Here is a 21867-nt window from a genome sequence, read left to right on the forward strand (position 1 = left end):
TGGGTTAGTAGTGGGCTCAGTATGGAATGGTTGGACTCAATGGTCTTAGGGGGCTTTCCCAATCTTTATGATTCTGTGGGTTTACTCAGCTGTTCTTTCCCTCTCTGTGAAGCAGGGCAGCCTTATTTCCTACAGCACCAGCTATAAAGGTGGGATATCACCAGCTTGCTTCGAGTCCCTCGTTAATTAGCATAGCATAAACAGAATAATGCTGTTTGTAGTGCGTACACAGCTTTTTTTTATTATTCAATGTGGAAGCAGACCTGGGTCTAATGAAGGAGATTGAAAAAACAAACAGAAAGGACGTGCTGCCCCCATAAAGTGCCTGTCAGTAACTCCAGGATAATGTAACAAAGCCTCCAAACATTTTGGGGAAACACCAAGTAGCAATGCCAGGAGATCACTCACCCAGACTAGAACGACCTTCTTTGAGGAGGCAGAAACCTGAAACTGATGCGTAACCCTCTGAATGAACTTTTTGTCAATTTAGCCCAAGCAGCAGTACCACAAGGAATCACAAATTATTCTTCTACAGTGCACATTCTCAAAGATTTGTGCTATAAAATGATCCCCTTGAAAATGGTTCTGTTTGGCAACAGCTTAGATAAATAAGTTTTTCCATTTAAAGAAAAATCTATACTATTACAAAAATAGGCATTTTCTTGCCTGCCTCTGCCAGAGATTCAAGGGAATCCCACATCAGGCAGCTGAAAGGGCAGGAAAAATGCTAATGTAGGGATTTCTCTATTTTGATTTGTGGTTATCTTTTTTTCTCTCAGACGGGGTTTTTGGGGTGAAGATGTTTGAACAGGTTGTAAAGGGCCATAATGTAAGCCTGATGGGAATTTGAACTCTATCCATGGTCTGATTATTTACTAGTTCCCTGATTCCTCTTAGGTCGGATCCACACTTATAGCTAATCATACATTGGGAGCTTTTTCCCCCAGTAGTTTTTGGCTTTGCTGGGTGCTTTCTGCTGTGCTTTGATCAAGGCGGCACAGTGCAGGCAGGAGTGCCCTCCTCGTGAGATGATCTGAGAGGTCTTTTCTAACCTATATGAGATTCTGTACTTTTATGCAAATAGACTGTGTAGCATCAGCAACCATCGAACCCATCCATTCTTCTTCCTTGTCACATCAGAAGGTCTGGATATCCCAAATTCTTTTTAATAGATGTAAATGTTTCATCAGTGAAGAGTCGGTCAGAATATTATGACCTACAGATGATACCTTATAAGTATCAAAGATCAAGAAAATCTTGGTGGTTTGGTATAATGGCATTATATTGTCTGGGAGATGCTTATAGCCAATGAAAGTGAAAAGTTCTGGTGCAAATGCTGTCCTGGGAAGGCTTAACAGCAAGTAGGCTCCAATTCAATGGGTATACTGATTTTTTTTTCTTCTTATGTATATTTAGCTTTCATCAATGCTTTCATCTGGCAGAAACTTTTCATTCAAAGAGCCTTAAAGGTCTCTATAAATATTCCAAAGAAGGATTTACTTTTCCCATAGATTAAATGCAACCACTTCTGGACTGGAAAGCACAACCATGACACATCAGATAAAGTGATAAAATCACATTACAAGATGAAAATGCAGGTGCAATAAAGGGAGGGACTTTATTTCAAGCAGAATTCAGAAACAAGTTTCCTTCAGGGACTTATGGTAATGTACCAGGAGATATTTCATGACTGTACTTACATGGGAGCTTAGGAATTTTGCATCTTGTTTGGAAGACAGTCCTTGCAGCAGCCTGCAGTCCCAGTGCTTATTTGTTATGTGGGATTGGTGGTCAAACACACTTTCAGAGATCCAAGCAACAACAACGAATTTTATTGTTCGTATCCTCTTTATATAGGGGGTTTGAAACACCTCGGTTTAAAACACTGATTGGTCTGGTTTTAACACCACTCAGCTCTTTGGCCAGTGTGATGTCTGCAGTTTAGGATGGAACGTGATTGGGTGAAGTCCCTGTTTGAGTTTAAATGTATCCTATCATTGTTCACCGAGGGACCGGTTTATGAAACTGGGCTGGGTTTCTTATTTATAGCTGAATTAATTGCCAAGCCACAGACCATCTGTGACACTTACTTGGTTGTGAACCACTTTGAAGGCCTTTGGCCTTGATCTACCACTGAAATCAGAAACCATCTTCTGGTTGATTGACATGGCCTTTTAATGTAATCCCCAGTGGTAGCAACTACTTTGAGGTCAGTGGGTGTGATGGACCCCATGTGCTATTCTCCTTCATTTAATTGCCTTCCCATTTAAAATATATTTAGTTTCATAGAATTACAGAATCATTTAAGTTCTAAAGCCTTTGAGACCATTGAGCCTAACTATTCCCCCAGCACTACCCAGCCCACCACTAATTCATGTCTCCAAGTGCCACATCCACATGCACACATCTGTTAAATCACACCACGGATGTGGACTCTACCACTGCCGTAGACAAACTGTTTCAGGGCTGGATGACCATTTCCATGAAAAACTTTTCCCAATATCTAACCTAAGTCTCCCCTCACACAACTTGAGGCCATTTCTGCCGAGCTGCAGGGGCTTTTAGCCTCTCGGCACGAAGCTCGGATAGCTGGTACATCTGAGGGTCCACCAGAAGAACAGGAGGGACACTCGGGCTGCTAAAATCCTGCTCGTTTATTGAAGGGTCGCAGAAGGGGCAGACAGGGAGACCACGAAGCAGAAGGGAGGCAGATTCCGAGAGCCCCGAGGGGCGGGGTGAGGAATCTTTTTGCTGTATAAGGGTAGGAGGGTCTGTCGTACGAGGGAACAATCGGGAAAAGGCTAAAGGGAGGGGAGATACAACATTAACCAATGGGGAAAAGGGAAAGGAGTGGTCTTGGTGGAGGAACCAAAGGGAAAACATGGAACAGAGAAGATTCTAGGCTAAGGGGTAGACTTGAACAATAACTGACAGGACAGGGGGAGGGTAGAATTCTCTTACAAAGGGGTGGGGAGCTCATACAACTGCTGTTTCCCATGGCAACCCTAGACTGCCTTCCCCAACCCCTCCTCCTACACATTTCCTCTTTTCCTGTCCCTTGTTCCCTGGGAGAAGAACCTGACTCCCAACTGGCTCCACCCTCCTGTCAGCGAGTTGTAGAGAGGGAGAAGGGCCCACCTGAGCCTCCTTTTCTCCAGGCTGAGCCCCCCAGCTCCCTCAGATGCTCCTTGTCACACTTGTGCTCTAGTCCTTTCACTACTTTCCCTATCTCATTCACAATATATACTTAAAATATGTCTTTGAGTCTGAGAAGGAAGTTTTTTCCATGTAAATAATAGCCCTTCTAAGCACTAGGAGAGTAACAGATATTCTAAGCATCATTTGCCTTCCAAAGTACCAGGAGTCCTCTTCTGTGTCCTGCGTGGAAATTATCTAACGGTTATGAGCTGACTTAAAAACGTCTTTTACTGAAGTGGATCTCCTCTGCACACATAATGTGACCCAAACAGCTTAATGGTGTGTCAAAAACACAATGAAGTGTCTCTGTCTGAGGCGGGGTTTATCTATAATGGGACACTCAGGAACTTTGGATAAATTAATTAAATCAATTTTTATACCTCCATATTTATGTAGCTGGTGGTGATGGTAAAGTGCAAACAATGGCCAGTTGCAAATTAATACAGTCCCCCTTGGAGTTTATTGCACTAAAGACTTATATTACTAGTAATTTAAAACCAAGTGCCTATACATTAAAAAGATCTGACCTTTACTGTGCTTTTCACTGTGAGCTTCTGATACAATGCCTAGGGATTACCAGAACACCTTAGGTAGCTGCAAGTGTCTCACAGCAGTTCAAAATAACCTCTGTGAAGGGAGCAAACATACTCAGCTGCAACTAGAAATACAGATCCTAAGAAATACCTTGGACACAAACAGGTGCAAAGTTCAATGCCCACAAAACCAGTCTTGTGTTTTAATCGCTATTGCTTAAGATTGATCCCTCTCAAAGCAAGGCTAACCCCACATCTATGGCTGTAAATTACATTATTTAATGCACATTCAGTGCAGAATTTGTCCTTTTTTCTCTTTAAACAGTTCACAAACTACAAGTATTTTGCTCTGCATTTGGAATGCTTCTACTCATTAGTGAAGTATGTTGTCTCACTGGAGTGATTTTGCAATGATCTCATACCCCAGTAAGAAGCATATTTGACCTATCTGTGGCAGAAGTAAGAATTATTGTTAGCCACAAGGTCATTTCTTCTATTCCCAAAGGTGCTACCCTGCCAAAATTTGCAATAAAGTCTATTAAATAATATCTGTAATAACTTGTAGGCAGTATCTCTCCACTGTATGTCATTTTGAAGGACATGAGTCCATGTATCTCAACGTCAGTGAATAAAGATTACTGATAAAGTAGTGCTTCCAGAAATGGCAATTAAATATTCTAATGTAATTTCTGGCAATTCCTCACTGGCACTTCATCCAGTTTTCTCCAGAGTCTTTTCAAAAATACACTTCATTCTGCAGAAGTCTTTACCTGATTTTGTTAAAATTGCTTTTAAAAGTTTTATTAGTACAAATTTTAATTATCTTCTGGCTTTGCTTTCCAGGAAAAAAAAAAAAAAAGTCCAGAAGAAATGCCATCTGATATTCCATAATGTCAGAGTGAGGAGCTGCTAGTGTGAGTTTAGACAACACATAAACACAAGACAGAGTCAGTAATCTGGTGATGTTTTTGACTGTTGAATTCATCTGAAGAAAACTGAAGATCACAGAACCACAGACTGGCGTAGATTGAAAGGGACCTTAAAGTTCATCTTGTTCCAGCCCTCTGCCATGTGCAAAGACACTTTCTACTATACCAGGTTGCTCCAAGCCCCATCCAACCTGGCCTTGAACACTTCCAGGGATGGGGCAGCCACAACTTCTCTGGGCAACCTGTACCAGGGCCTCACCACTCAGAGGGAAAAATTTCTTTGAAATTTAACCTTGCTTTCTGTCAATGTAATGTCATTCCCCCTTGTCACAGAGTCACAGAATATTCTGAGTTGGAAAGGACCCACTAGGATTATTCTGTCATTCCAGGCCCTTGTCCAAAGTCCCTCTCCAGCTTTCTTGCAGCTCCTTTAGGCACTAGCAGGGGGTCTAAGGTCTCCCTGGAGCCTTCTCTTGTCCAGGCTGGACAGCCCCAGCTCTCCCAGCCTGTCTCCAGAGCAGAGGTGCTCCAGCCCTTGGAACATCTCCATGACCTCCTCTGAACATGCTCCAGTAGCTCCATGTCCTTCTGATGTTGGACATGGAACAGAGGTGCTCCATGTCCTTCTGATGTTGCCTCTCTGGAGGCAGCTCTGCAGGTGGGGTCTCACCTAAGCAGGACAGAGGGGCAGAGCCCCTTCCCCTACTGCCCTTGCTGTGGGATCAGTCCAGCACATGGGTGTGGATATTCTCAGTTCAGTCAGGGAGAAAAGAGAGAGAATTCTTCCAGGCCTAGCTTGGGAAAGTTAGGAGAAGGAATGAAAACAGTTATTATCTCTCTTTCTGTTCATGTTGTTTATAGATATGTTCTACCACAGTGTGCTATTCATAGTGCACCAAGGGTGTGAAAGGTTTTCGCTTTGAGACCAATCATACTTTACCTTAGTGATCCTGGTTATAAAAAGGAACACTACTTCCTGTAATAAAGATTCTTCTCTTGCCTTCTGAACCATTGGAGTCTTTTCATTCCATCCCTGCCTCAACAGCGACACATGGGGGCTTCCGGGCTCTCAGTGCACATGGTCAATCCTGTTTAACTTCTCACCCATCAATACTCTAAAATTCTTCTCCCCCGGCTGCTTCCTGTTCATTCTTTGTCCAGCCTGTGTTTGTGCTTGGGATTGCCCTGACCCATGTGCAGGACCTTGTAGGAATACAGCTGGAAAGCTGAGCTGGAAGCACTGTCCAGCTCATGACAGAAGTGGATATGTTAGCATTAGTAGGCCGCAAGCCTTGGCAACAGAAAGCAGAACCTCGAAGAAGGAATGCAGAAGTTTGCAGTGTGCTTGGTACGATGTGCTTGGTAAACAGAACTTAAAATACATACCTGCGCTAGTTAGTACGAGGCTCTGAATTAAGCAGTGTTACCTAATTACATAAATGTTCTATTTGTGCTATTTTTAGTAATTGCTGAAAAGGTATATAAGCTCAGATTTGTGAATCAATAAATGGCTTCATGTGTGCAAACTATGGAGTCCACATCTCTCTCATCAGTCTCTCTCAGAACCTCAGATGTGGTCTGGTTGAACTTCACAAGGTTCACACAAACCCACTTCTTCAGCCTGTCCAGATCCCTCTTGACACCATCCCTTCCCTCTACACAGTAGAAACACCACTCAGGTTGAGTAGATGGGGAGGTTATGGATGTGGGAACACTGTGTGCATCCTACATCCATAACCTCCCCATCTGCCCAACCTGAGTGGTGTGTCTACTGTACTTGCTGCAGATGCAGGAACTTACTCTTTTATGATAACACACTGCAGGAACCTTGACAACCTTTTGATTTGGTTAAAAATGACAACCTTTTGATTTGGTTAAAAAAATCAAATTACAGTTTCCTAGGGCATCAGTAAATTACACAGGGTCCTATGTAATGCCATATACATGAGTTGGGCAGTACTGCTCCAGCATTACTGCCTCCAGTGACTGCTCATAATTAGGGACAAAGAAACCACTCTCTAGCTGAAGCTTGCAAATACACTGCTTAAAATAATCCAATAATCCTAATTAATGAACAAATTATTGTAAGCCCTACATTTTAGGAACGATCTGGGTTATTCAATGGCTGTCATAATGTTGAATGGTCATTGTGGTGAACTATACAAGGCAGGTACTAAATCTCTCAAAACTCATGAAAATCAGATGTAAATCTGAAACCTTATTCCTACAAACTTCCCATTTTATGATGTCCTTGGAAATGGTTCTTTTTCATGCTGACATAACAAAACCTAACAATAAATCTGAAATTTAGAATAAGGCCAAAGCTTGAGCTAGTGTGAGCTGGAAATCTGCCAGGACTTCTTTGCAGCTGTATGAGTTCCACTGCTACAAAATCAGCAATAAATCCACATGGGTTTTGGGGTCATATTTGAATTTTTCTCTGGGCAATATTTTACTTTTTAGTCCCTGAATTGTGGGTTAGAGCTCTCAGTCTACATCAAGCAGTCTCTCTACATCCATGCAATCTCCATATACATGGCAGGTGAACTGCTATGGTAAATAAATAATTTGACTTTTCTAAACATCACTATTTTATCATCACAGTCTGCTCCTGTGGAAAAGAAGAAAAGTAGGAAAATCCTGCTATGGTAATGACATATGGACTTAACATTCAGCAAATTTCACTATGTAAATTAGTGTTCTGGTATTCTTTGGGGTAGAGTTAGTTTTCTCCCTAGTACCTGGTATGTGGCTGGGTTTTTGATTTAGAACGAGAATAATGTTGATAACATACTTTTTATAGAAGGAGACGGTGAAGAAGTTGGGGAAAATCAGTCACAGAACTGAGGATGGACTTATTTTTTTTTAAGGATGTTTTAGGTTTTTTATATTTTGGGCAACCAAGCAGTGGCCTCTTCACACTGCTTCCATAAAGTGCTTTTAGTGATTTATCTCAGGAAAAACTATTCTTACAGCTGTGATCTTTGGTTTTGTATCTAAGTCTAAGCTAGAAATAGTTTTGCTGTCTGGAGGAAACATATTGAGGGTCTCAAAGGCAGAAAGCATTCTCAAAATTTCTTGATGTTTAGATAATTTTGTCATTCTAAATGTATTTTTCACACCTTGAGGAAAGAAATCCCCCAGATTTTGTCCTAAAAATCAAGTTTCAGTCATCCAAGGTGAAGATGGAATGCTTAAAAGGAAGGAGAATGTGTCTTGTACTGAACCAGAAACCAAGAGGTGAATCAAACTGATACACCAGGTCCAAAATGATTGTGTTTGAAATTCCTGATCTTAGCACATCTCAGGACTCTGGGTGCTTGAAAATAGAAAACTGGCTATAGAAAATACTGAAATAGAAAGAGGTTTTTTTCATCAGAAAGAAAAAAATGGAGACACACTTTTTCCCAGAAGGTCTTCCCAAAAAGGCCACTGTTTTTAATTAATTTTCCTGATCAGAGACAGAAATACCCAGTACTCACACATGCCAGGCTCAACAATGTCCAAAACTTAAGCTTGAGGTACCAAATTTATTTGATGCCTACATGTTGAATCAAACAATTTGGGAAAAGAAGTCCATATAGATGTGTTACTATGTGATAAACCAAGGAATCACCCAGAAGAAAAGTTTAGCATCTCCATTTCGACTAGGAAGCATTATGGAGAAAAGCAGACCATGGTGAGCAGCTGCAAAGGAAAGAGCAGGATGGAAGATGGCTTAATGCCACAAGGATAGCCATCAAACCCCAGAAAACTTGACTTTCCATTCTAGATTTTATTTTACTTCTTATCTTTAACAAGTTCACTTTTGAATACCTTAGACCAAAATAAGTGCTGAAGACAATGCTGTTAAAACACCTCACTACAGCATGGAATATTACAAACTGAGGAGTACTGCAGGTGAATAAAGGCTTACTGGGCTTCCAGCAGAATGGTCTCCATGGTGTGGGAGATGCATGGTGCTGAGGACAGGAGGACTGGAGGAGAGGAAGAGCAGAGGATGGGGTTTTCCAGCACTGTAAAGCACACTCAACCCTTTCAGAGCTGCCTGGCCCAGTGGGAACAAGCATTTCCAGTGCTGTGGCATGCATTAGGGACATTCCCAGTGCTGCTGCAGGGATGGCAGGACTGGTGTTTCCAGTAGTGCAGGGACAGGTGTTTTGACTCAGTCCCTGATGGTCCCTGCAAGTGCCATGGGGATGGGTGTCTTCAGTACAACCACCTCTACACTAGGTAGGTGCTGCAGAGTGCTGTTGGGATAGATGGCCCTGGTGGGGCACAGGCGCATGACTGGTGCTCTGAGAGCTGCACCGTACGTGGGGATGGTGCTGTTCCAGGTGGGCATGGTCTCCACTGTTCAGGATGGATGTTGCCTGGATGGGATGAGATGGAGGTAGGTGCTGAGGGGATGGTTGCATTGGGCTTTGGTATGTCTAGGCATCATGGTTGGTATGATGTTAGGCGAGTTGGCCTGTTGTGGGATTGCTTGGCATGAAATGGGATGGGTCCATATGCCGTAGGAAGGGTTTGTCTGACATGGGGTTGGTTGGCACAATGAGGGGCAGGTTGGTCTGTTGTTGGGCAGGTCGGGATGATGTGAGGCAGGTTGGGGTGACATGGGCCAGGTGGATGTGCTATGGAGAAGGTTGGTGTGATGCAAGGCAAGGGGATGTGATGTGGGGAACGTTCATAGAATCACAGAATCATGGAATAAGCTGAGTTGGAAGAGACTCATCAGGATCATCAACTCCAGTTCCTGGCCCTGTGTAGGACACCACAACAATCCCACCATGTGCCTGAGAGCATTGTCCAAATGCTTCTTGAGCTGTCAGATTTGATGCTGTGACCGCTTTTCTGGGGAGCCTATTCCAGTGCTCAGCCACCCTCTTGATGAAGAACTTTTTTCTAATATCCAACTCAAATCTTTCCCAACTCAGCTTCAGGCCATTCCTTCAGGTCCTGTCACTGATAACGAGAGTTAAGAGACTGTTACGTACCCCTGCGCTTCTCCTCCTGAGGATACTGAAGACCTCAATGAGGTCTACTCTTCTTGTTCGGTCTCTTCTCCAGGAGGAACAGAAGAAGTGTCCTCAGTAGCTCCTTATAAGGCTCTCCAGACCGTTCGCTGTCCTCATTGCCCTCCTTTGGACCCTCTGCAATAGCCCAAGGTCTTTTTTATATTGACATGACTTAGATGGATGTGACACTGGGCAGGCTGGCCTGTTTTGGGGCAGGTGTCACATGGGGCAGGTGGATATGATGTTGAGCAGGTCGGAGTGATATGGAGGGGGTGCTGAGGATGACACCACTGCCGATCCACAGAGTCGGGCCCAGGCTCGCAGCCCCTCCGGGTGCTATGGCGACCACCCCTCCCTCCCCTCTGCTGAACTATTTTCCTTCCCACCACGTGATGACAACAGCTCCCGCACACGTGACGGAGGGCATGCAGTCAATCAAACTGGATCTTCTCCAATCATCGCCCGTAATTGGGAGCCGTCCCGCCTTCCGGAAGCGGGCGCTCTAATCGACGCCGTCGCGCATTCCTGCCGTTTGACAGGGCCTGCGCAGAGGGGCGTTGATTTGCGTCAGATTAAGCCAGTCGTAACTCGAGAAGGCGTGTGGGCTCCCGCCCCTGCGGCGCGAGGACCAATGGGCGTGCGGGAGGCGGTGCTTCGCCCCCCCCCTTCCCCCCCCCCGGCACTGCGGTAATATGGCTCCGTAGCGGGCGGCCGGCTCGGCATTGCTGCCGCCATTAACCCCTGTGCGCCGGGCGGCCTCGGGGGAGTGGAGCGGGGACCCTACGTGAGGATGACCTCGGCTGCCAGTCCCGCCGCACTACCGCCCGGCTCCGCCGCCCGCGCCCTGCATGTGGAGCTGCCTTCGCAGCAGGTACGGCAGGGCCTAGGGGCGGCGCTCGGAGGGGGCTGAGGCGGAGGAGGGTGTCTCCTGAAGTGTGGGGTGTTCTGAGGTGAAGGGGATCTGCTCTTTTAGATGTGGGATGCCCTGAGGTGTACGCAGGGGCGTGCTCACTGAGATGTGGGTTCTAGGGTGAATGGGAGATGTTTCCCGAACTGAGAGGTGCTCCCTGAGGTGTACAGGGGTTGCTCCCTCAGGTGAATGGGGGCGCTCCCTGAGGTAAAGGCGTGGACAGGTACTCCATGAGGTGTCAGTGGGGCTACCCCGAGGTCTGAGGGTACCTGGGGTAGAGTCCCCAAGCTGATGGAAGGTGAGTTCCTGAGGCAAGGGGCAGTTTGAGCACCTTTCTCTTATACTGGTAGGAAGGCAAGAGGAAACATGGGGGTAGGGGTCTGTGCTTCTCTCCTGGGGGAGTCAGGTGGTGTTTCCTCTCCCAGAAAACTTATTTCTGTGCCTGTTAAGGATCTGGAGCAGACTAAAAGTGGAAGTTGCAGCAGGAATAACACCGTGGAAATCGATGCTGAACTTGGGCACCTCCTGGGGCTGAAGCATGGGGTGTCCCCTCCTCCTTCTCTTGGTGGGGAGCAAGTGTGGCTATAACATGAGGTGTATTCTGAAAAGTGGTGAAACGTTCTTTCCCCATTGCATCCTTCCTTCGCCTAACTCTCTTTTTCCTGTTTGCTGATAGTTGGCTTTTGGTTTATTTGGCATTTGTTCCACATTTTCATTTTGGAGAGCATTAATTTTAAGTGAGGAAGACTAGGTTCTGCCTGAGCATTTAGCAATCCGTATCAAACCAACTTTGTGCCCTTTCCCCTCTTTCATGTGGTGACTTTTATTGTACGGGAGCTGGAGCAGGAGTGGTGAAGGCGGGAGTAATTAGCAAAATTTTGCTTTTCTTTAGAAATAGTGTAAGATGTGAATGTTTTGGCTTATTGACTCACTACAGTCATGTTATTACAAGTTAGACACGCAATCTGTTTTACGTGTTACCAGGGAATATAAAGAGTACTAGAGAAAAAATCAACAGATGTTAACTTGAAGTTAGATCCATAACTGCTCTTTTGTTAAACATGTTCTAGAAGACATCCTCTTGGGGGCAAAGAGAGGGAAGTGGAGGTGGCTGTTGGCCACCTGACCCTAATTTGTGAGAAAGTACTTACTCTGAAATGTGGGTCTGTTCTATGTTAATAAGCATAAACATGAATGCTGCTCTGTATGAACAAGAAACAATGGATTGTCCACAAAATCAAGTATGGCCTTCTCCTTGCTGAATTTTTTGGTTTTATTCTTTCTCAGGCTTGTGCAAGGACCGAGTAAATGCTGCAGGGAGAAGCCTCATATTAGTCATGGGATTTCATTTGGGAAAGTGAGACCAAAACACAGACTTTTTATTCTAGGAGCAGAAACTTTTATAGGAGTTCCTAGGAGCAGAAATTGAGTCATCAATGATAGGATGTTCCAGTTGAGTAAATATTTATCGAGGAATCTTGTATGTTAATTGTAGCAAGTGTAAAGCTGTGATAGAGACTGAGGTATTCTGCTGTGTGCTCTGCTAACACAAGGACCATGTGCTGAGGGATCTGTGTACTGTGTCCGTACTTGGAATCAAATTGAGAGGCTCACGTGAACACAGTGATAGCAAATCACCCTCTCTATTATCTGAGCTCAAAAGTCTGTTACTGAAGTGCAAGATACCTTGAAGAGGCTCAGCACACTGGAGCCATTTTACTGCAGAATTATGAAAAAGATAAGTCATTCCTAGTCTATTGTACCACCTCTGTAATGCCATAGTCTGGCTGACTGAAGCTATGTGATGCTACGTAAGGCAAGGTAATTGCTTGCTGTATGCCAGCACGAAATCAACTTGGTGATTTGTTTCAGTAGGCAGCTTTCTCTAGAACACCCAAAGCTACATTTTTTTGACTATAAGGATTGAGAGCAGGATGGTCTGAGTCATGGCTATAAATCTCTCCAAAGACAAATTCTCAACTTGTGAATTCAAGGTGAGTGCTTTTAATGACTGAAGTGACTTTTTAGGGGAAGAAGTATTGATGGTGTAATTTGGATTTAGTCTAGCTTTAATTGTTCCAGTGACTTTTACATTAATTAGAAAACAATGTTCCTGCTACTAATTCACTTTTGCAGGAGCGAAAAGTTAAGTCTGAAACCTTTTGCTACTGTGATGACACTTATGTCAAAACTGACTGACCTCTTCTGTAACTTGTTTGTGTGGTGGGATGACTGGGGCAGAGAATGCTTTTTGCTGTTGTATTCTGTATTTTAGGAAAGAGAAATAGAGGATATGGCTGTAAAGAAATGCATCAGATTAAGCATAAAATTCCCATTTGAATCCCTTAGTAATTGTGTCAGGATGTTGTTCTCTTTTGCTGTACAAGTGAGCATAACAGTACTGAAAATGTGAAATAATTGCACTTCAGGAGCAGAGAGAGATTCTTTAGTAATATCTCTTTGTGGTTGCTCGATGCAAAAAAAACTGGGAGTGTCATAATAACTTAAGGATTTTTGAATGTTCAAAACAAACTGTTCAATCCTGTCATTATAAGCAGTTCAAATTGGTGGAGGGGTTGGGGGACCCAAACCTTTTAGGCTTTTTTTTTTTGTGAGTCATGTGATCATCATGAGCTTACATCTGTTTTAGTCTTAGTTCTTTTATTCATTTTGGACTCCAAAGTAAGTGGTGTAGATATTCTACATGTGATTATGGGGTACAAAGAGAAGATTTCTTGTGTCAGCTGAGCAGTTACCAGCTGTTTACATAATTTTGTGGGGGTAGAAGTTGAGTTCTGAGTTGCTCCTCAGTGTAAATGCAATTACTTAGTGAGGAAGTAGTTAAGAGGTTTAGCTAGTAGAAAAGGGTGCAGAGAAGGATAGACCAGAGAACACAGCTGTTTTTCAAGACCAATACATAGTCTTAAGTTTTTTCAGTTATAGTATAGATATCTGTTTTAATTTTTTTCTGGTGTAACTGTTGCTTTAGTTAGTAGTAAAGTAGCAGATAATGCCGTAGACTAAGATATTTTGTTAGATCTAACACTGACTTCGGATGTTGCATTCTTTAACTCCATACTGACCTTGCAAAGGGCTGTTCTGCATTCAGATAGCTGGAAAATAATTATACTTCTGCGTGGACCATGTCAAGTATTGAGATATTCCTTGTTCTTCCTGTTTCACTTTCTCCTTGTGTGAATTAGGGCAGACTTGATGTCTTTTGAACATCTTCCTTTTGCTGACTGTTCCTGGTGAAGCTCTCAGTGCAGTACAGAAGCAGGAGTAGCCATGGCATGGCGTATGGATGATTAGAAACCTGTATTGACCCTTGATGTGTTCACATGAAAGCTACATAGCTGTTTTCCTTCTTAAGGGAAACTTTAAAAAGCCTTTCAGATGCCCAGAAGTGTAAAGGCATCTGAGGCACTTTGATTTAAGGATCTGTAAACTAAAATTCACTACTGTGCATCTTTGAGCCCATGTTGATGAAATAACTTTGATTTTTCTTGTGGTAATTTAGTCTGGGTAAATCACTCTGCACAGGTTCAGTGTATGTGGTTCCTTGCATAAGATCTTTGGGAATGTGAGGTATGTGATGTAGTGAATGTTTTGCATCTTCACAGGAAGAAAAGTGTAGTTGTGTTCCTACGGTGTTGTCCTCAGTTCTGATTCCTAGTGGAAATAGTTTTCTTAAAGGCACTTGCAGGAAAGTAATTTAATCTTAAAAAGGGAAAGGAGTTCCTGGATGGCTGTTGATCACTTGACTTGGGAAAATGGAGATAGGAAGGAGGTGCAGTTGAAAGGAGAACTACAAGTGATTTATTGAACTAATTATGGCTGTATATGAACTAATTATGGCTATGTAGCTTTGAGGGCCTTGCTGTCTTCAAGTGTGTGCTGGAAGACATTAAAATAGAATTCCTTAAAATTCTTTATGGTGTGTCCCACAAAAACATGCATATCAAATGCTTCTGCTTTGCATCAGAAGTAGATCTGAAAGGCCCTTTGATTCTCTTGACTCTGAACTGTGGAAAACTGTTAAATTGCAAACCTCATAAGTCTTCCTAGCGAGTGTGTAAATTAGAGCACAAGCATTTTCTTGCCCTTCCTGTGGTTTTAAGTAACCATACATCTGAGTAATGCCTAAACTTCCCATGTACGTTTCTTGGATATTAAAAGCTTTATGTTTTGCAGCAGAGGTGACCAAAACCTTCTGTGAGATATGCTCCACTTAAAACAAAAAAAGGTATTAAATTGGAAAATGAGGCAGCTTGAAAACGTATATAAAATTAAGTATGAATTTTTATCTACCATTTGACTTCTAAGAGGTTGGATCATGTGATTGCTTCTTAATATTCAAACTGGCACGGGGAGGTGAAAGCAAATAGTGAAAGTCTGAGGAAGTTGGAAGGTGCAATATGGAGGTGTAGAGCAGTGCTGTGATAATAAATAATGCTCACATTGACTAAATATAGATCATATTTTGGTAACTTTTTTTTGTTTCAGGGCTGGAAGTTTTATGCTTTTTAAGAAAAAGACCCAGCACAACCTGTCTGCTATGAGCTACAAAGCACACAGAACCCTCTGTTTTAATATAACTTAATTCTGACAAATATCCAGACATCTAAATAGATGACATTACAAGCTCAGGTCCGTTCAGTTTAAAAACAGTGGATTTGCTGTAGTAACATTTGTGTTACTAATTAATCTTTGCCTCCTGCTTTAATGCTAAAATAGTTGGAAGGATTTTGCTTAAATTCTTCCAGAGCTTCTGTGGGTCATAGAGCAAGGAACCAAGCTATGAAATTAATGTGAAAGCCAGGTAAAAACAGAGTGTGTACCATGTCATACAGAGGTCAGAGCTGATCCTGATCTGAAAAGAATTCCGGGAATTTACTTCCTTGACAGAATTGTGAGGAAGGCGCCAGTCTGAAAACAGAGATGGTGCCCAGAGATGAAGACTGTCTTGGCATGTCTTGATTAAAAACTGTTTGAAAAGTAGGGTACCCCATTAAAGGAGGTAGATCTGGTGCTGAAATTTTAGCCAGTGTTGAGAGTTCTTTGTTCTGGAAACACGATAATTGCTTTTCAGGTCAGCAGGCCTCTGAGAGAGCCCTGAGTGGTGATATAATTTTGGTGAATTTAGGCTAAGTAATTTACATAAACTTCTACTTCGCTTGTACAAGGTTATTTCTCAGCCTTTTTAATGCTAGTTTTACCATTGTATTTACATTTCAGGCAAAAGTAAGTTTCTGGTTACCTGGGTTGTATGGAAAGTCATCAGGAATCGGATGGGTGCGGCAGCCTTTTTCAAATTCAGTCATAGATGTATAAAACTTTCTCCCTGGGCAATTGAATTTAAGCTTCATTCTGGAAAATGTATTTCTATTTATAAAATTCTTTAAAAATCTGCCTGATGGAATTTCTGAAACTTGCTTCTGGCCATGGGTGCAGTGAGCCCACTGTCACTTAGTAACATCTGGAAGTTTTCAGCCAAACCCTCCATTCACAGAGGGGGCTGTTTGATGGCATCTTGGGTAGTTCTTGCTGGAACAAAGAACATTCCTCCCTTGCTTAAGTTCAGATACTCCCTTGACAGCTTTGCAAATTTATTTAACGTGTCAAAGGGCCTGCTGAGAGTAGAATTCATGAACAGCGTTGCTAAAAGAGCCAGTGCTAAAGAGGGAAGACGGTGCTATTGGGAGAAGGCAGATGTGGGACAAGGAGAAGACAGACCTCTCCCTTTTCCCAGCTGTGAGCCATTAGATCATCCCAGCTGCTGACAGCATGATAGGCTCCATGTGATTAGAATGGGCTTTGCAGTTGCCCATATTAGTGACCTGAGCTTCACAATTGATACTTGGAGCTTGAGCTAGAGTCAGTGTAATGGCTGAGTACCAGAAATAGAAAATGTGTTCTCATCCAGCCTGGATATACTGACTTCTCTGAGATCTTCAGTCCTGTATTGCTGGTAACCTGTAAACTCTTTGAGGAGATAGCAGTGAAAATTAGCTATACTCATTTCATATTTTGCCTTTTTTCTTTTTAATGAAAACAGGTCCTGCACTATCATCTTGCACTCACACTGGTCTTTTTGAAGTTAAGTGCTTAGCTTGGTTTTTAGCCCTTTTATTTTGAATTTTAAGGTGGACTTTTCAGAATGACTGTTCTGGCTGCAGAGCATCTTATCCTGGGGGAATCCTCCCTCATAGTGAAGATTTCTTGACACTTTTACAGAAAGAGCAAAATAGCTGAAACTTGTCACTAAAGAAAAGGGACCCTTTTTAGCACTTCACCAAGAAGGAGGAGGAAATGAAAGAATTGTATATTATCTGCAGCTACTGTATTCAACATAGACTATACTGGTTTATTCTCTAAAAAGAGTTGATTTTGCAGTTTGAAATGCTCTGGTACCTCATTGTGAACTGCCTCCCCCTTGGTTCATGGCAGTGCCTGGCTCTGTTGCTCCATGTACACTTCAAACTGGTGGTTTCATTCCAGCCGTTCTCTGCTTTCAGCCTTTTGCTGCTGTTGTCCCCTCCTTGGTCTGTTCAGCTGCTTGCCCAGCCATGTGGTAAACCATACTGAGGAACTGACCTGGTGAAACTAACCCAGGAAAAGGGAGAGGTGGTTAGTTTCCATCCAGATTGGTTGCCCGATATGATTCTGTGAGCAGCTGCACAAGTGCTTATTTATGGTGTAACGAATAAGAAAGGGTGATGCAGTGCTGGGGGTTGGCAGTGTTTGGCTGATGCTGGTGCTAGCTGAGCTGCAACACAGTGGGGTTTTTGTTTTGTGTATTCCAATGTCTCCACTCCGGCACAGAATGATATGAAATACATAGGAAGTAACACTAGATATTTAAAACTTCCCTCAAAATAATACTTTGTCACAAAACAAAGCCCTTAATGAGGAATTTCAGAATCTATTTCAGTTGTCTTTGGGTATGTCTTTTGTAGCTGATAGTCTCCTGGTTTAAGCTAATTATATTTGATCAGGAGGGGTTAATTAACTCTGAATGTTGCCTGTGTAGTGTTCTGAGGAAATTTGAGTAATTCATTATAATATCACTGAACATTGTGGGCGAGCGGGAAGATTTATTATCAGGATTCAAGTCTCTCTGTCATCATAATTTCACTAAATGGATAGGAGGAGAGTGCTGGCTAAGCTGGAGATTCAAATAGACATTCATTACCTGTTGCACATTGACTTCTTAACTATGTTGTGGTCTCCTAGCCCCAGACTTAATGATCCTCTTCCAACGGGTTTAGGAGAAATAAGACTTTAACCCCCAGATCCTGAAGGGTGCAAGGAAGTCACAAATCATGGAGATAAGGATTCCCATCTTGTTCAGAGGTGCAGGTTAGGACACTTGACAGCTTTTTTTTTTTTTTCCCAAACCTCGTTGACCTCATTGTGTACTGTGAATGGTAAGAAACTTGTTTGACTTCGCTTGAGAGCTAATCAATGAAACATATTACTTAAAGCAGGTAAACAAATTAGTTTGCAATCCTAAAGAGACCTGGAGAAAATTGCTGTCTTAGAGTGCAGTGGGGGCTGTTCTTTGTAAGGGATGAAAGGAAAAAAAAGATACCAAAAATGAAGGGAATGAGCATGGTAGTTGATTGATTTCTCTGCTACTGATGTTAATTAAAAGAGACATGGCACATAAAATTCTTGAATCATTTTAATAGGTAGTAAAATTCATGTGCAAAGCTGTTTCTTAAAGAGTGTTTCAGTTGCACATAAAAACAACCATCGAAGCTTCCCAGCTTTGCGGTTAGATGTGTAAAAATGTTAAAGGTCCACGTGGCTTCTTTTAAGTGAGGCTTATTTCTGTTGACATTTTTGATACCAGTTTCTAAGAAAATAAGACCATGTAGTCTCACAGAACGTTTTTTGTTGGTTGTTTTTTTTTTTTTTTTAATCATGTAGTTTTCATATACTGGGCATCCCATCTTAGGTTCTGTTTACAGTCTAAGTCATAAACAGACTTTGAGTGGAATGACTCCATCATTGATATTTAGGCTGTCAAACAAAAATTTAATATTCCTCATACCTTTCCATAAAGGAAAACTAATATATCGCTGGAGTGGTGTTAAGTGATATAAAGTGTCGTACTATGATTCTAAAACAGATTATGGCCTTTCAACTCTTCTTAAAAGCCTTTTAAGACTAGCAACAAACAGGAAAATTGTCTTTTGGTTTCAAAAGTTTTTAAAATGTGCTTTTGGTCAATCGGCTTTTAATGTGCATTCAGCCTTACAAATAAAGACACTTGAGAAAAAGTGGTGTAAGATGAACTCTGAGGTAAAAGCATGCACTAAACCAGTTGTTTGAGGCTTGTTGGTGCATTGTGGTGATCCACAAAGTATGTGGAGCCATTTGTCAACGTCCCCATGGTAGTGGGTGAGAGACTGGTGAGTTGAGAGATTGATTTGGAGAATATGACACTGTATTTGAAGGAGCAGTTTGCTGAGTGCTGCATTCATGGGAGGCTGTTTGAAACATGGGTCTTCGAAGTTACAATAGAAACAACAGCTAAGCAATGATTTAAGTGTGGCAGTGCTGCAAAATTGTTTTGTTAACTAGTTAAATTTTATAAGATGTTAATGATGTAAAATATTTGTCAAAGATTAAGGGTATGGTATGCCTTGAAGCTTAGACCTTAGCCACAGCTATTAAAGCTGTTGGGCACAGAGAGGTGGAAGAGAGAGACTGATTTGATCTGATGATTTTCATTCAAGGTACAGTATTGTAGTAAACCAAGATAATGTTGGAGTTGGATAAAATCACTTAAACTAAATATTTTAATCCTACTGTATTAATTCCAAGGGAAAAGGACTCTCTCATCACAGCAGATGGTAACTGACAGTGAAAATCTCAAATTTCACTGTGCCCTTAATATTCCCTGAAAATCTTGATATGTCTTCCTGATGTATTTTACCTTTATTTAAGGTTGTTAGAGCAATTTGTAGGATTACCGTGAAATCGGGAAGCTTTGTTCAGCCGGTTCCTTATGGCTCTGGATTAGGTGGTGGTTTGTTTGAGCTATTTGTCCATTAATGCTTGTTTAAAATAGCTTTGGCTTGGAAGTGTTTCCAGTGTGATGATGCAAATCATCTGGGTGATGCTGCTGCTGTGTTTGAAGTTGATAGTGTCAGATTGCTTGAAACTGATCAAAGAGTTGGGGTGATTTTGTCATGTGGGATAAAAATGACATATAGGACATGAATAAGAATAGCTTTTCTTGAATATGAGTGTTGCTTAATCCAAGCTTTTAGGTGCTTGTTGCTTGTCCTGTGGCTTTGCTGAATCCTGGCTGTTTACACTTAATGTCTGACAGAGAAAATTGAGTGTTTGGTGGGTTTTGTGGTTTTTTTTTTTTTTGGGTTTTTTTTTTTTTTTTTTTGGTTTGTTTTTTTTTTTTTTTCCCACAACATTGCTTTGGGAATCATTAAAAAGCTTTGAAAAAAGAGAAAGGATTAATTTTCAATCTAAGAAAATTCTTTGAATTTTTTCTTCTTATTTTTAGCGCCGTCTTCGTCATCTTCGGAATATTGCTGCACGTAACATTATTAATAAGAATGGTCATTGCCTCTTGGATACATACTTCACTCTTCACTTGTGTGATAACAGCAAGATCTACAAAGGTAAAGCAGGCTTGCTATCAGTCTTTTTTCTAGTTTGAATCTTTGACTTCTTATGATATGAATTACCTTTCTTCTTTTTTTTTTTTGTCTTGACAACTTTCTGTCATTAGTTGCATCACCTTTGCTAACACTGGAAAATAGCTCTTTAGTTTCCTCAATTTCATGAAAGCTTTCAGTGTTAGCCAAGGAGGCAAAACAGATGACAGGTTTTGTAGTCTTTTAAATAAGCCTGTTTTTGTTATTGTTCTTCCCTGAGTGATGATGTAAGAAATTGGGACCTTCCAAGGGCACATAAAAGTTAAAGTTTTTGGAGCTTTGGTTGCCTTTGTGAGGAAGAGTGTCCCACTCTGTGCATACCAGTTGTTTTACAGAGCATATATCAGCACATATTGTTACTAAAGTTTTAATAAAATCAAATTGTCAGCCAATGACATGAAGTATCCAGGCTTCTGTTCTAGTTTAGATAACTGTGTTTGAGCATTAGATCTCCTCTCTTTCTTGCTTTTCTTTCCCACTATGGTGTATAGTTCATTGTGGAGAGATGTTATTAAAAATACCTTTTCATGTTCCTTTAGGTGTGATTGGAGATGAATTTTGATTTTCTCTTAATTTTTATTTTCATCTGGCACAGTGACACATCTGGCGTTTTGCCTTGCTTTTTTTAACAAGGTTGGTGTTTTAGAAGGATAAGAATACAAAACTTGAGCTTGCTGCCTGGACTTCGTTGAGGTGGTGGGTTAAACCTATCACTGATGACTATTTCTGCAGTGTTTGGTATTAGGGACTCTTTTGCACTTCATCAAAGCTTTATCCCTGGTCTCCAGTGGGCTGGGATATTGTACAAAATCTGTATTCCTGCCTCTAGAGCTGTCTTTTAAGTCTTTTAAGCTCTTGCTTTGACTGGGAAAGCCAAGGTGCATGCACCAGCAGTTGCTTATTCTCATTTAAATACAGGGGTTTTGGCACCTTTGTCAGGTAACTTGGCTGTTTCCTCTCTGAGCACCTGGAATAGGTCACCATTGCTCTTCAGGAAAGTGCTATAATTAATTTATCCAAGCTGCTGTGTTCCAGGAAGATGTTGTGTGGCAAACTAGTCATTTTTTCAAATGTCATCCAAATTCTGTTAACCACTGTGCCATGTTCTTTTCTTAGAAATTGAAGCCTTGTAAAACTTGAGGATTATCATGAGTATAAAGATGAAATACTAAATTTAAATAACGACTTGTAATAAGTAAGTGTGAAGGAGTAATTTTAGTCAAAAGCATGACACATTTCAAAGGGTCTCACTAATAAACTGGACCCACTAACATTTGTATTTCTTCATAGTTACTTATTTTGATTTTTTTCTGTTTCAAATACTAAGATTTGTATCAGTGTTTAAGCTAATCTAAAGGTGCTTTTTTACTTATTTTTCTTTAGAATTTTATAAGAGTGAGGTGATCAGGAATTCTCTGGTAAGTTACTTTAATGTGGAAAAACTTCATTTTAAAAATTGTGTATTTAGTGCAGTATATTGATTCTTCTGCTGAATACCATAACTGTTTAATGTATCTTTCCACTGTTTCATTCTGTTAGGAGCATTGTGTTGTTCTCCTCCTTTTCAGATTCTTTTCATGAGGGTTAGAG

At 41.6% G+C, this 21867-nt stretch overlaps 1 protein-coding gene and 1 long non-coding RNA gene across 5 annotated transcripts in view; one reads left to right on the top strand and one right to left on the bottom strand.

Moving 5' to 3' along the window:
- Nucleotides 1–8170: 8170 nt before the first annotated feature.
- Nucleotides 8171–10249, bottom strand: LOC128803817 (uncharacterized). Its single transcript, XR_008435845.1, has 2 exons — nt 10065–10249; nt 8171–9813 (listed from the first exon to the last, which is right to left on the bottom strand). It is a non-coding gene; the product is annotated as an uncharacterized LOC128803817 (long non-coding RNA).
- A 111-nt stretch (nt 10250–10360) lies between these two features.
- The window catches only part of UVRAG (UV radiation resistance associated), a 102685-nt gene continuing 91178 nt past the window's right edge, over nt 10361–21867 (top strand). For 2 of the 4 annotated variants that reach the window (XM_053971080.1, XM_053971082.1), the window contains exons 1-3: nt 10361–10549; nt 20124–20241; nt 21661–21695. In XM_053971080.1, coding sequence (XP_053827055.1) covers nt 10469–10549; nt 20124–20241; nt 21661–21695 — 234 coding nt within the window. In that variant the 5' untranslated portion in view covers nt 10361–10468. The remainder of the gene's footprint in view (nt 10550–20123; nt 20242–21660; nt 21696–21867) is intronic. The other 2 variants (XM_053971081.1, XM_053971083.1) reach the window with 1 other exon arrangement.

Source organism: Vidua macroura, chromosome 2, assembly GCF_024509145.1.
Source record: "Vidua macroura isolate BioBank_ID:100142 chromosome 2, ASM2450914v1, whole genome shotgun sequence".
In the NCBI taxonomy this organism is placed as follows: domain Eukaryota; kingdom Metazoa; phylum Chordata; class Aves; order Passeriformes; family Viduidae; genus Vidua; species Vidua macroura.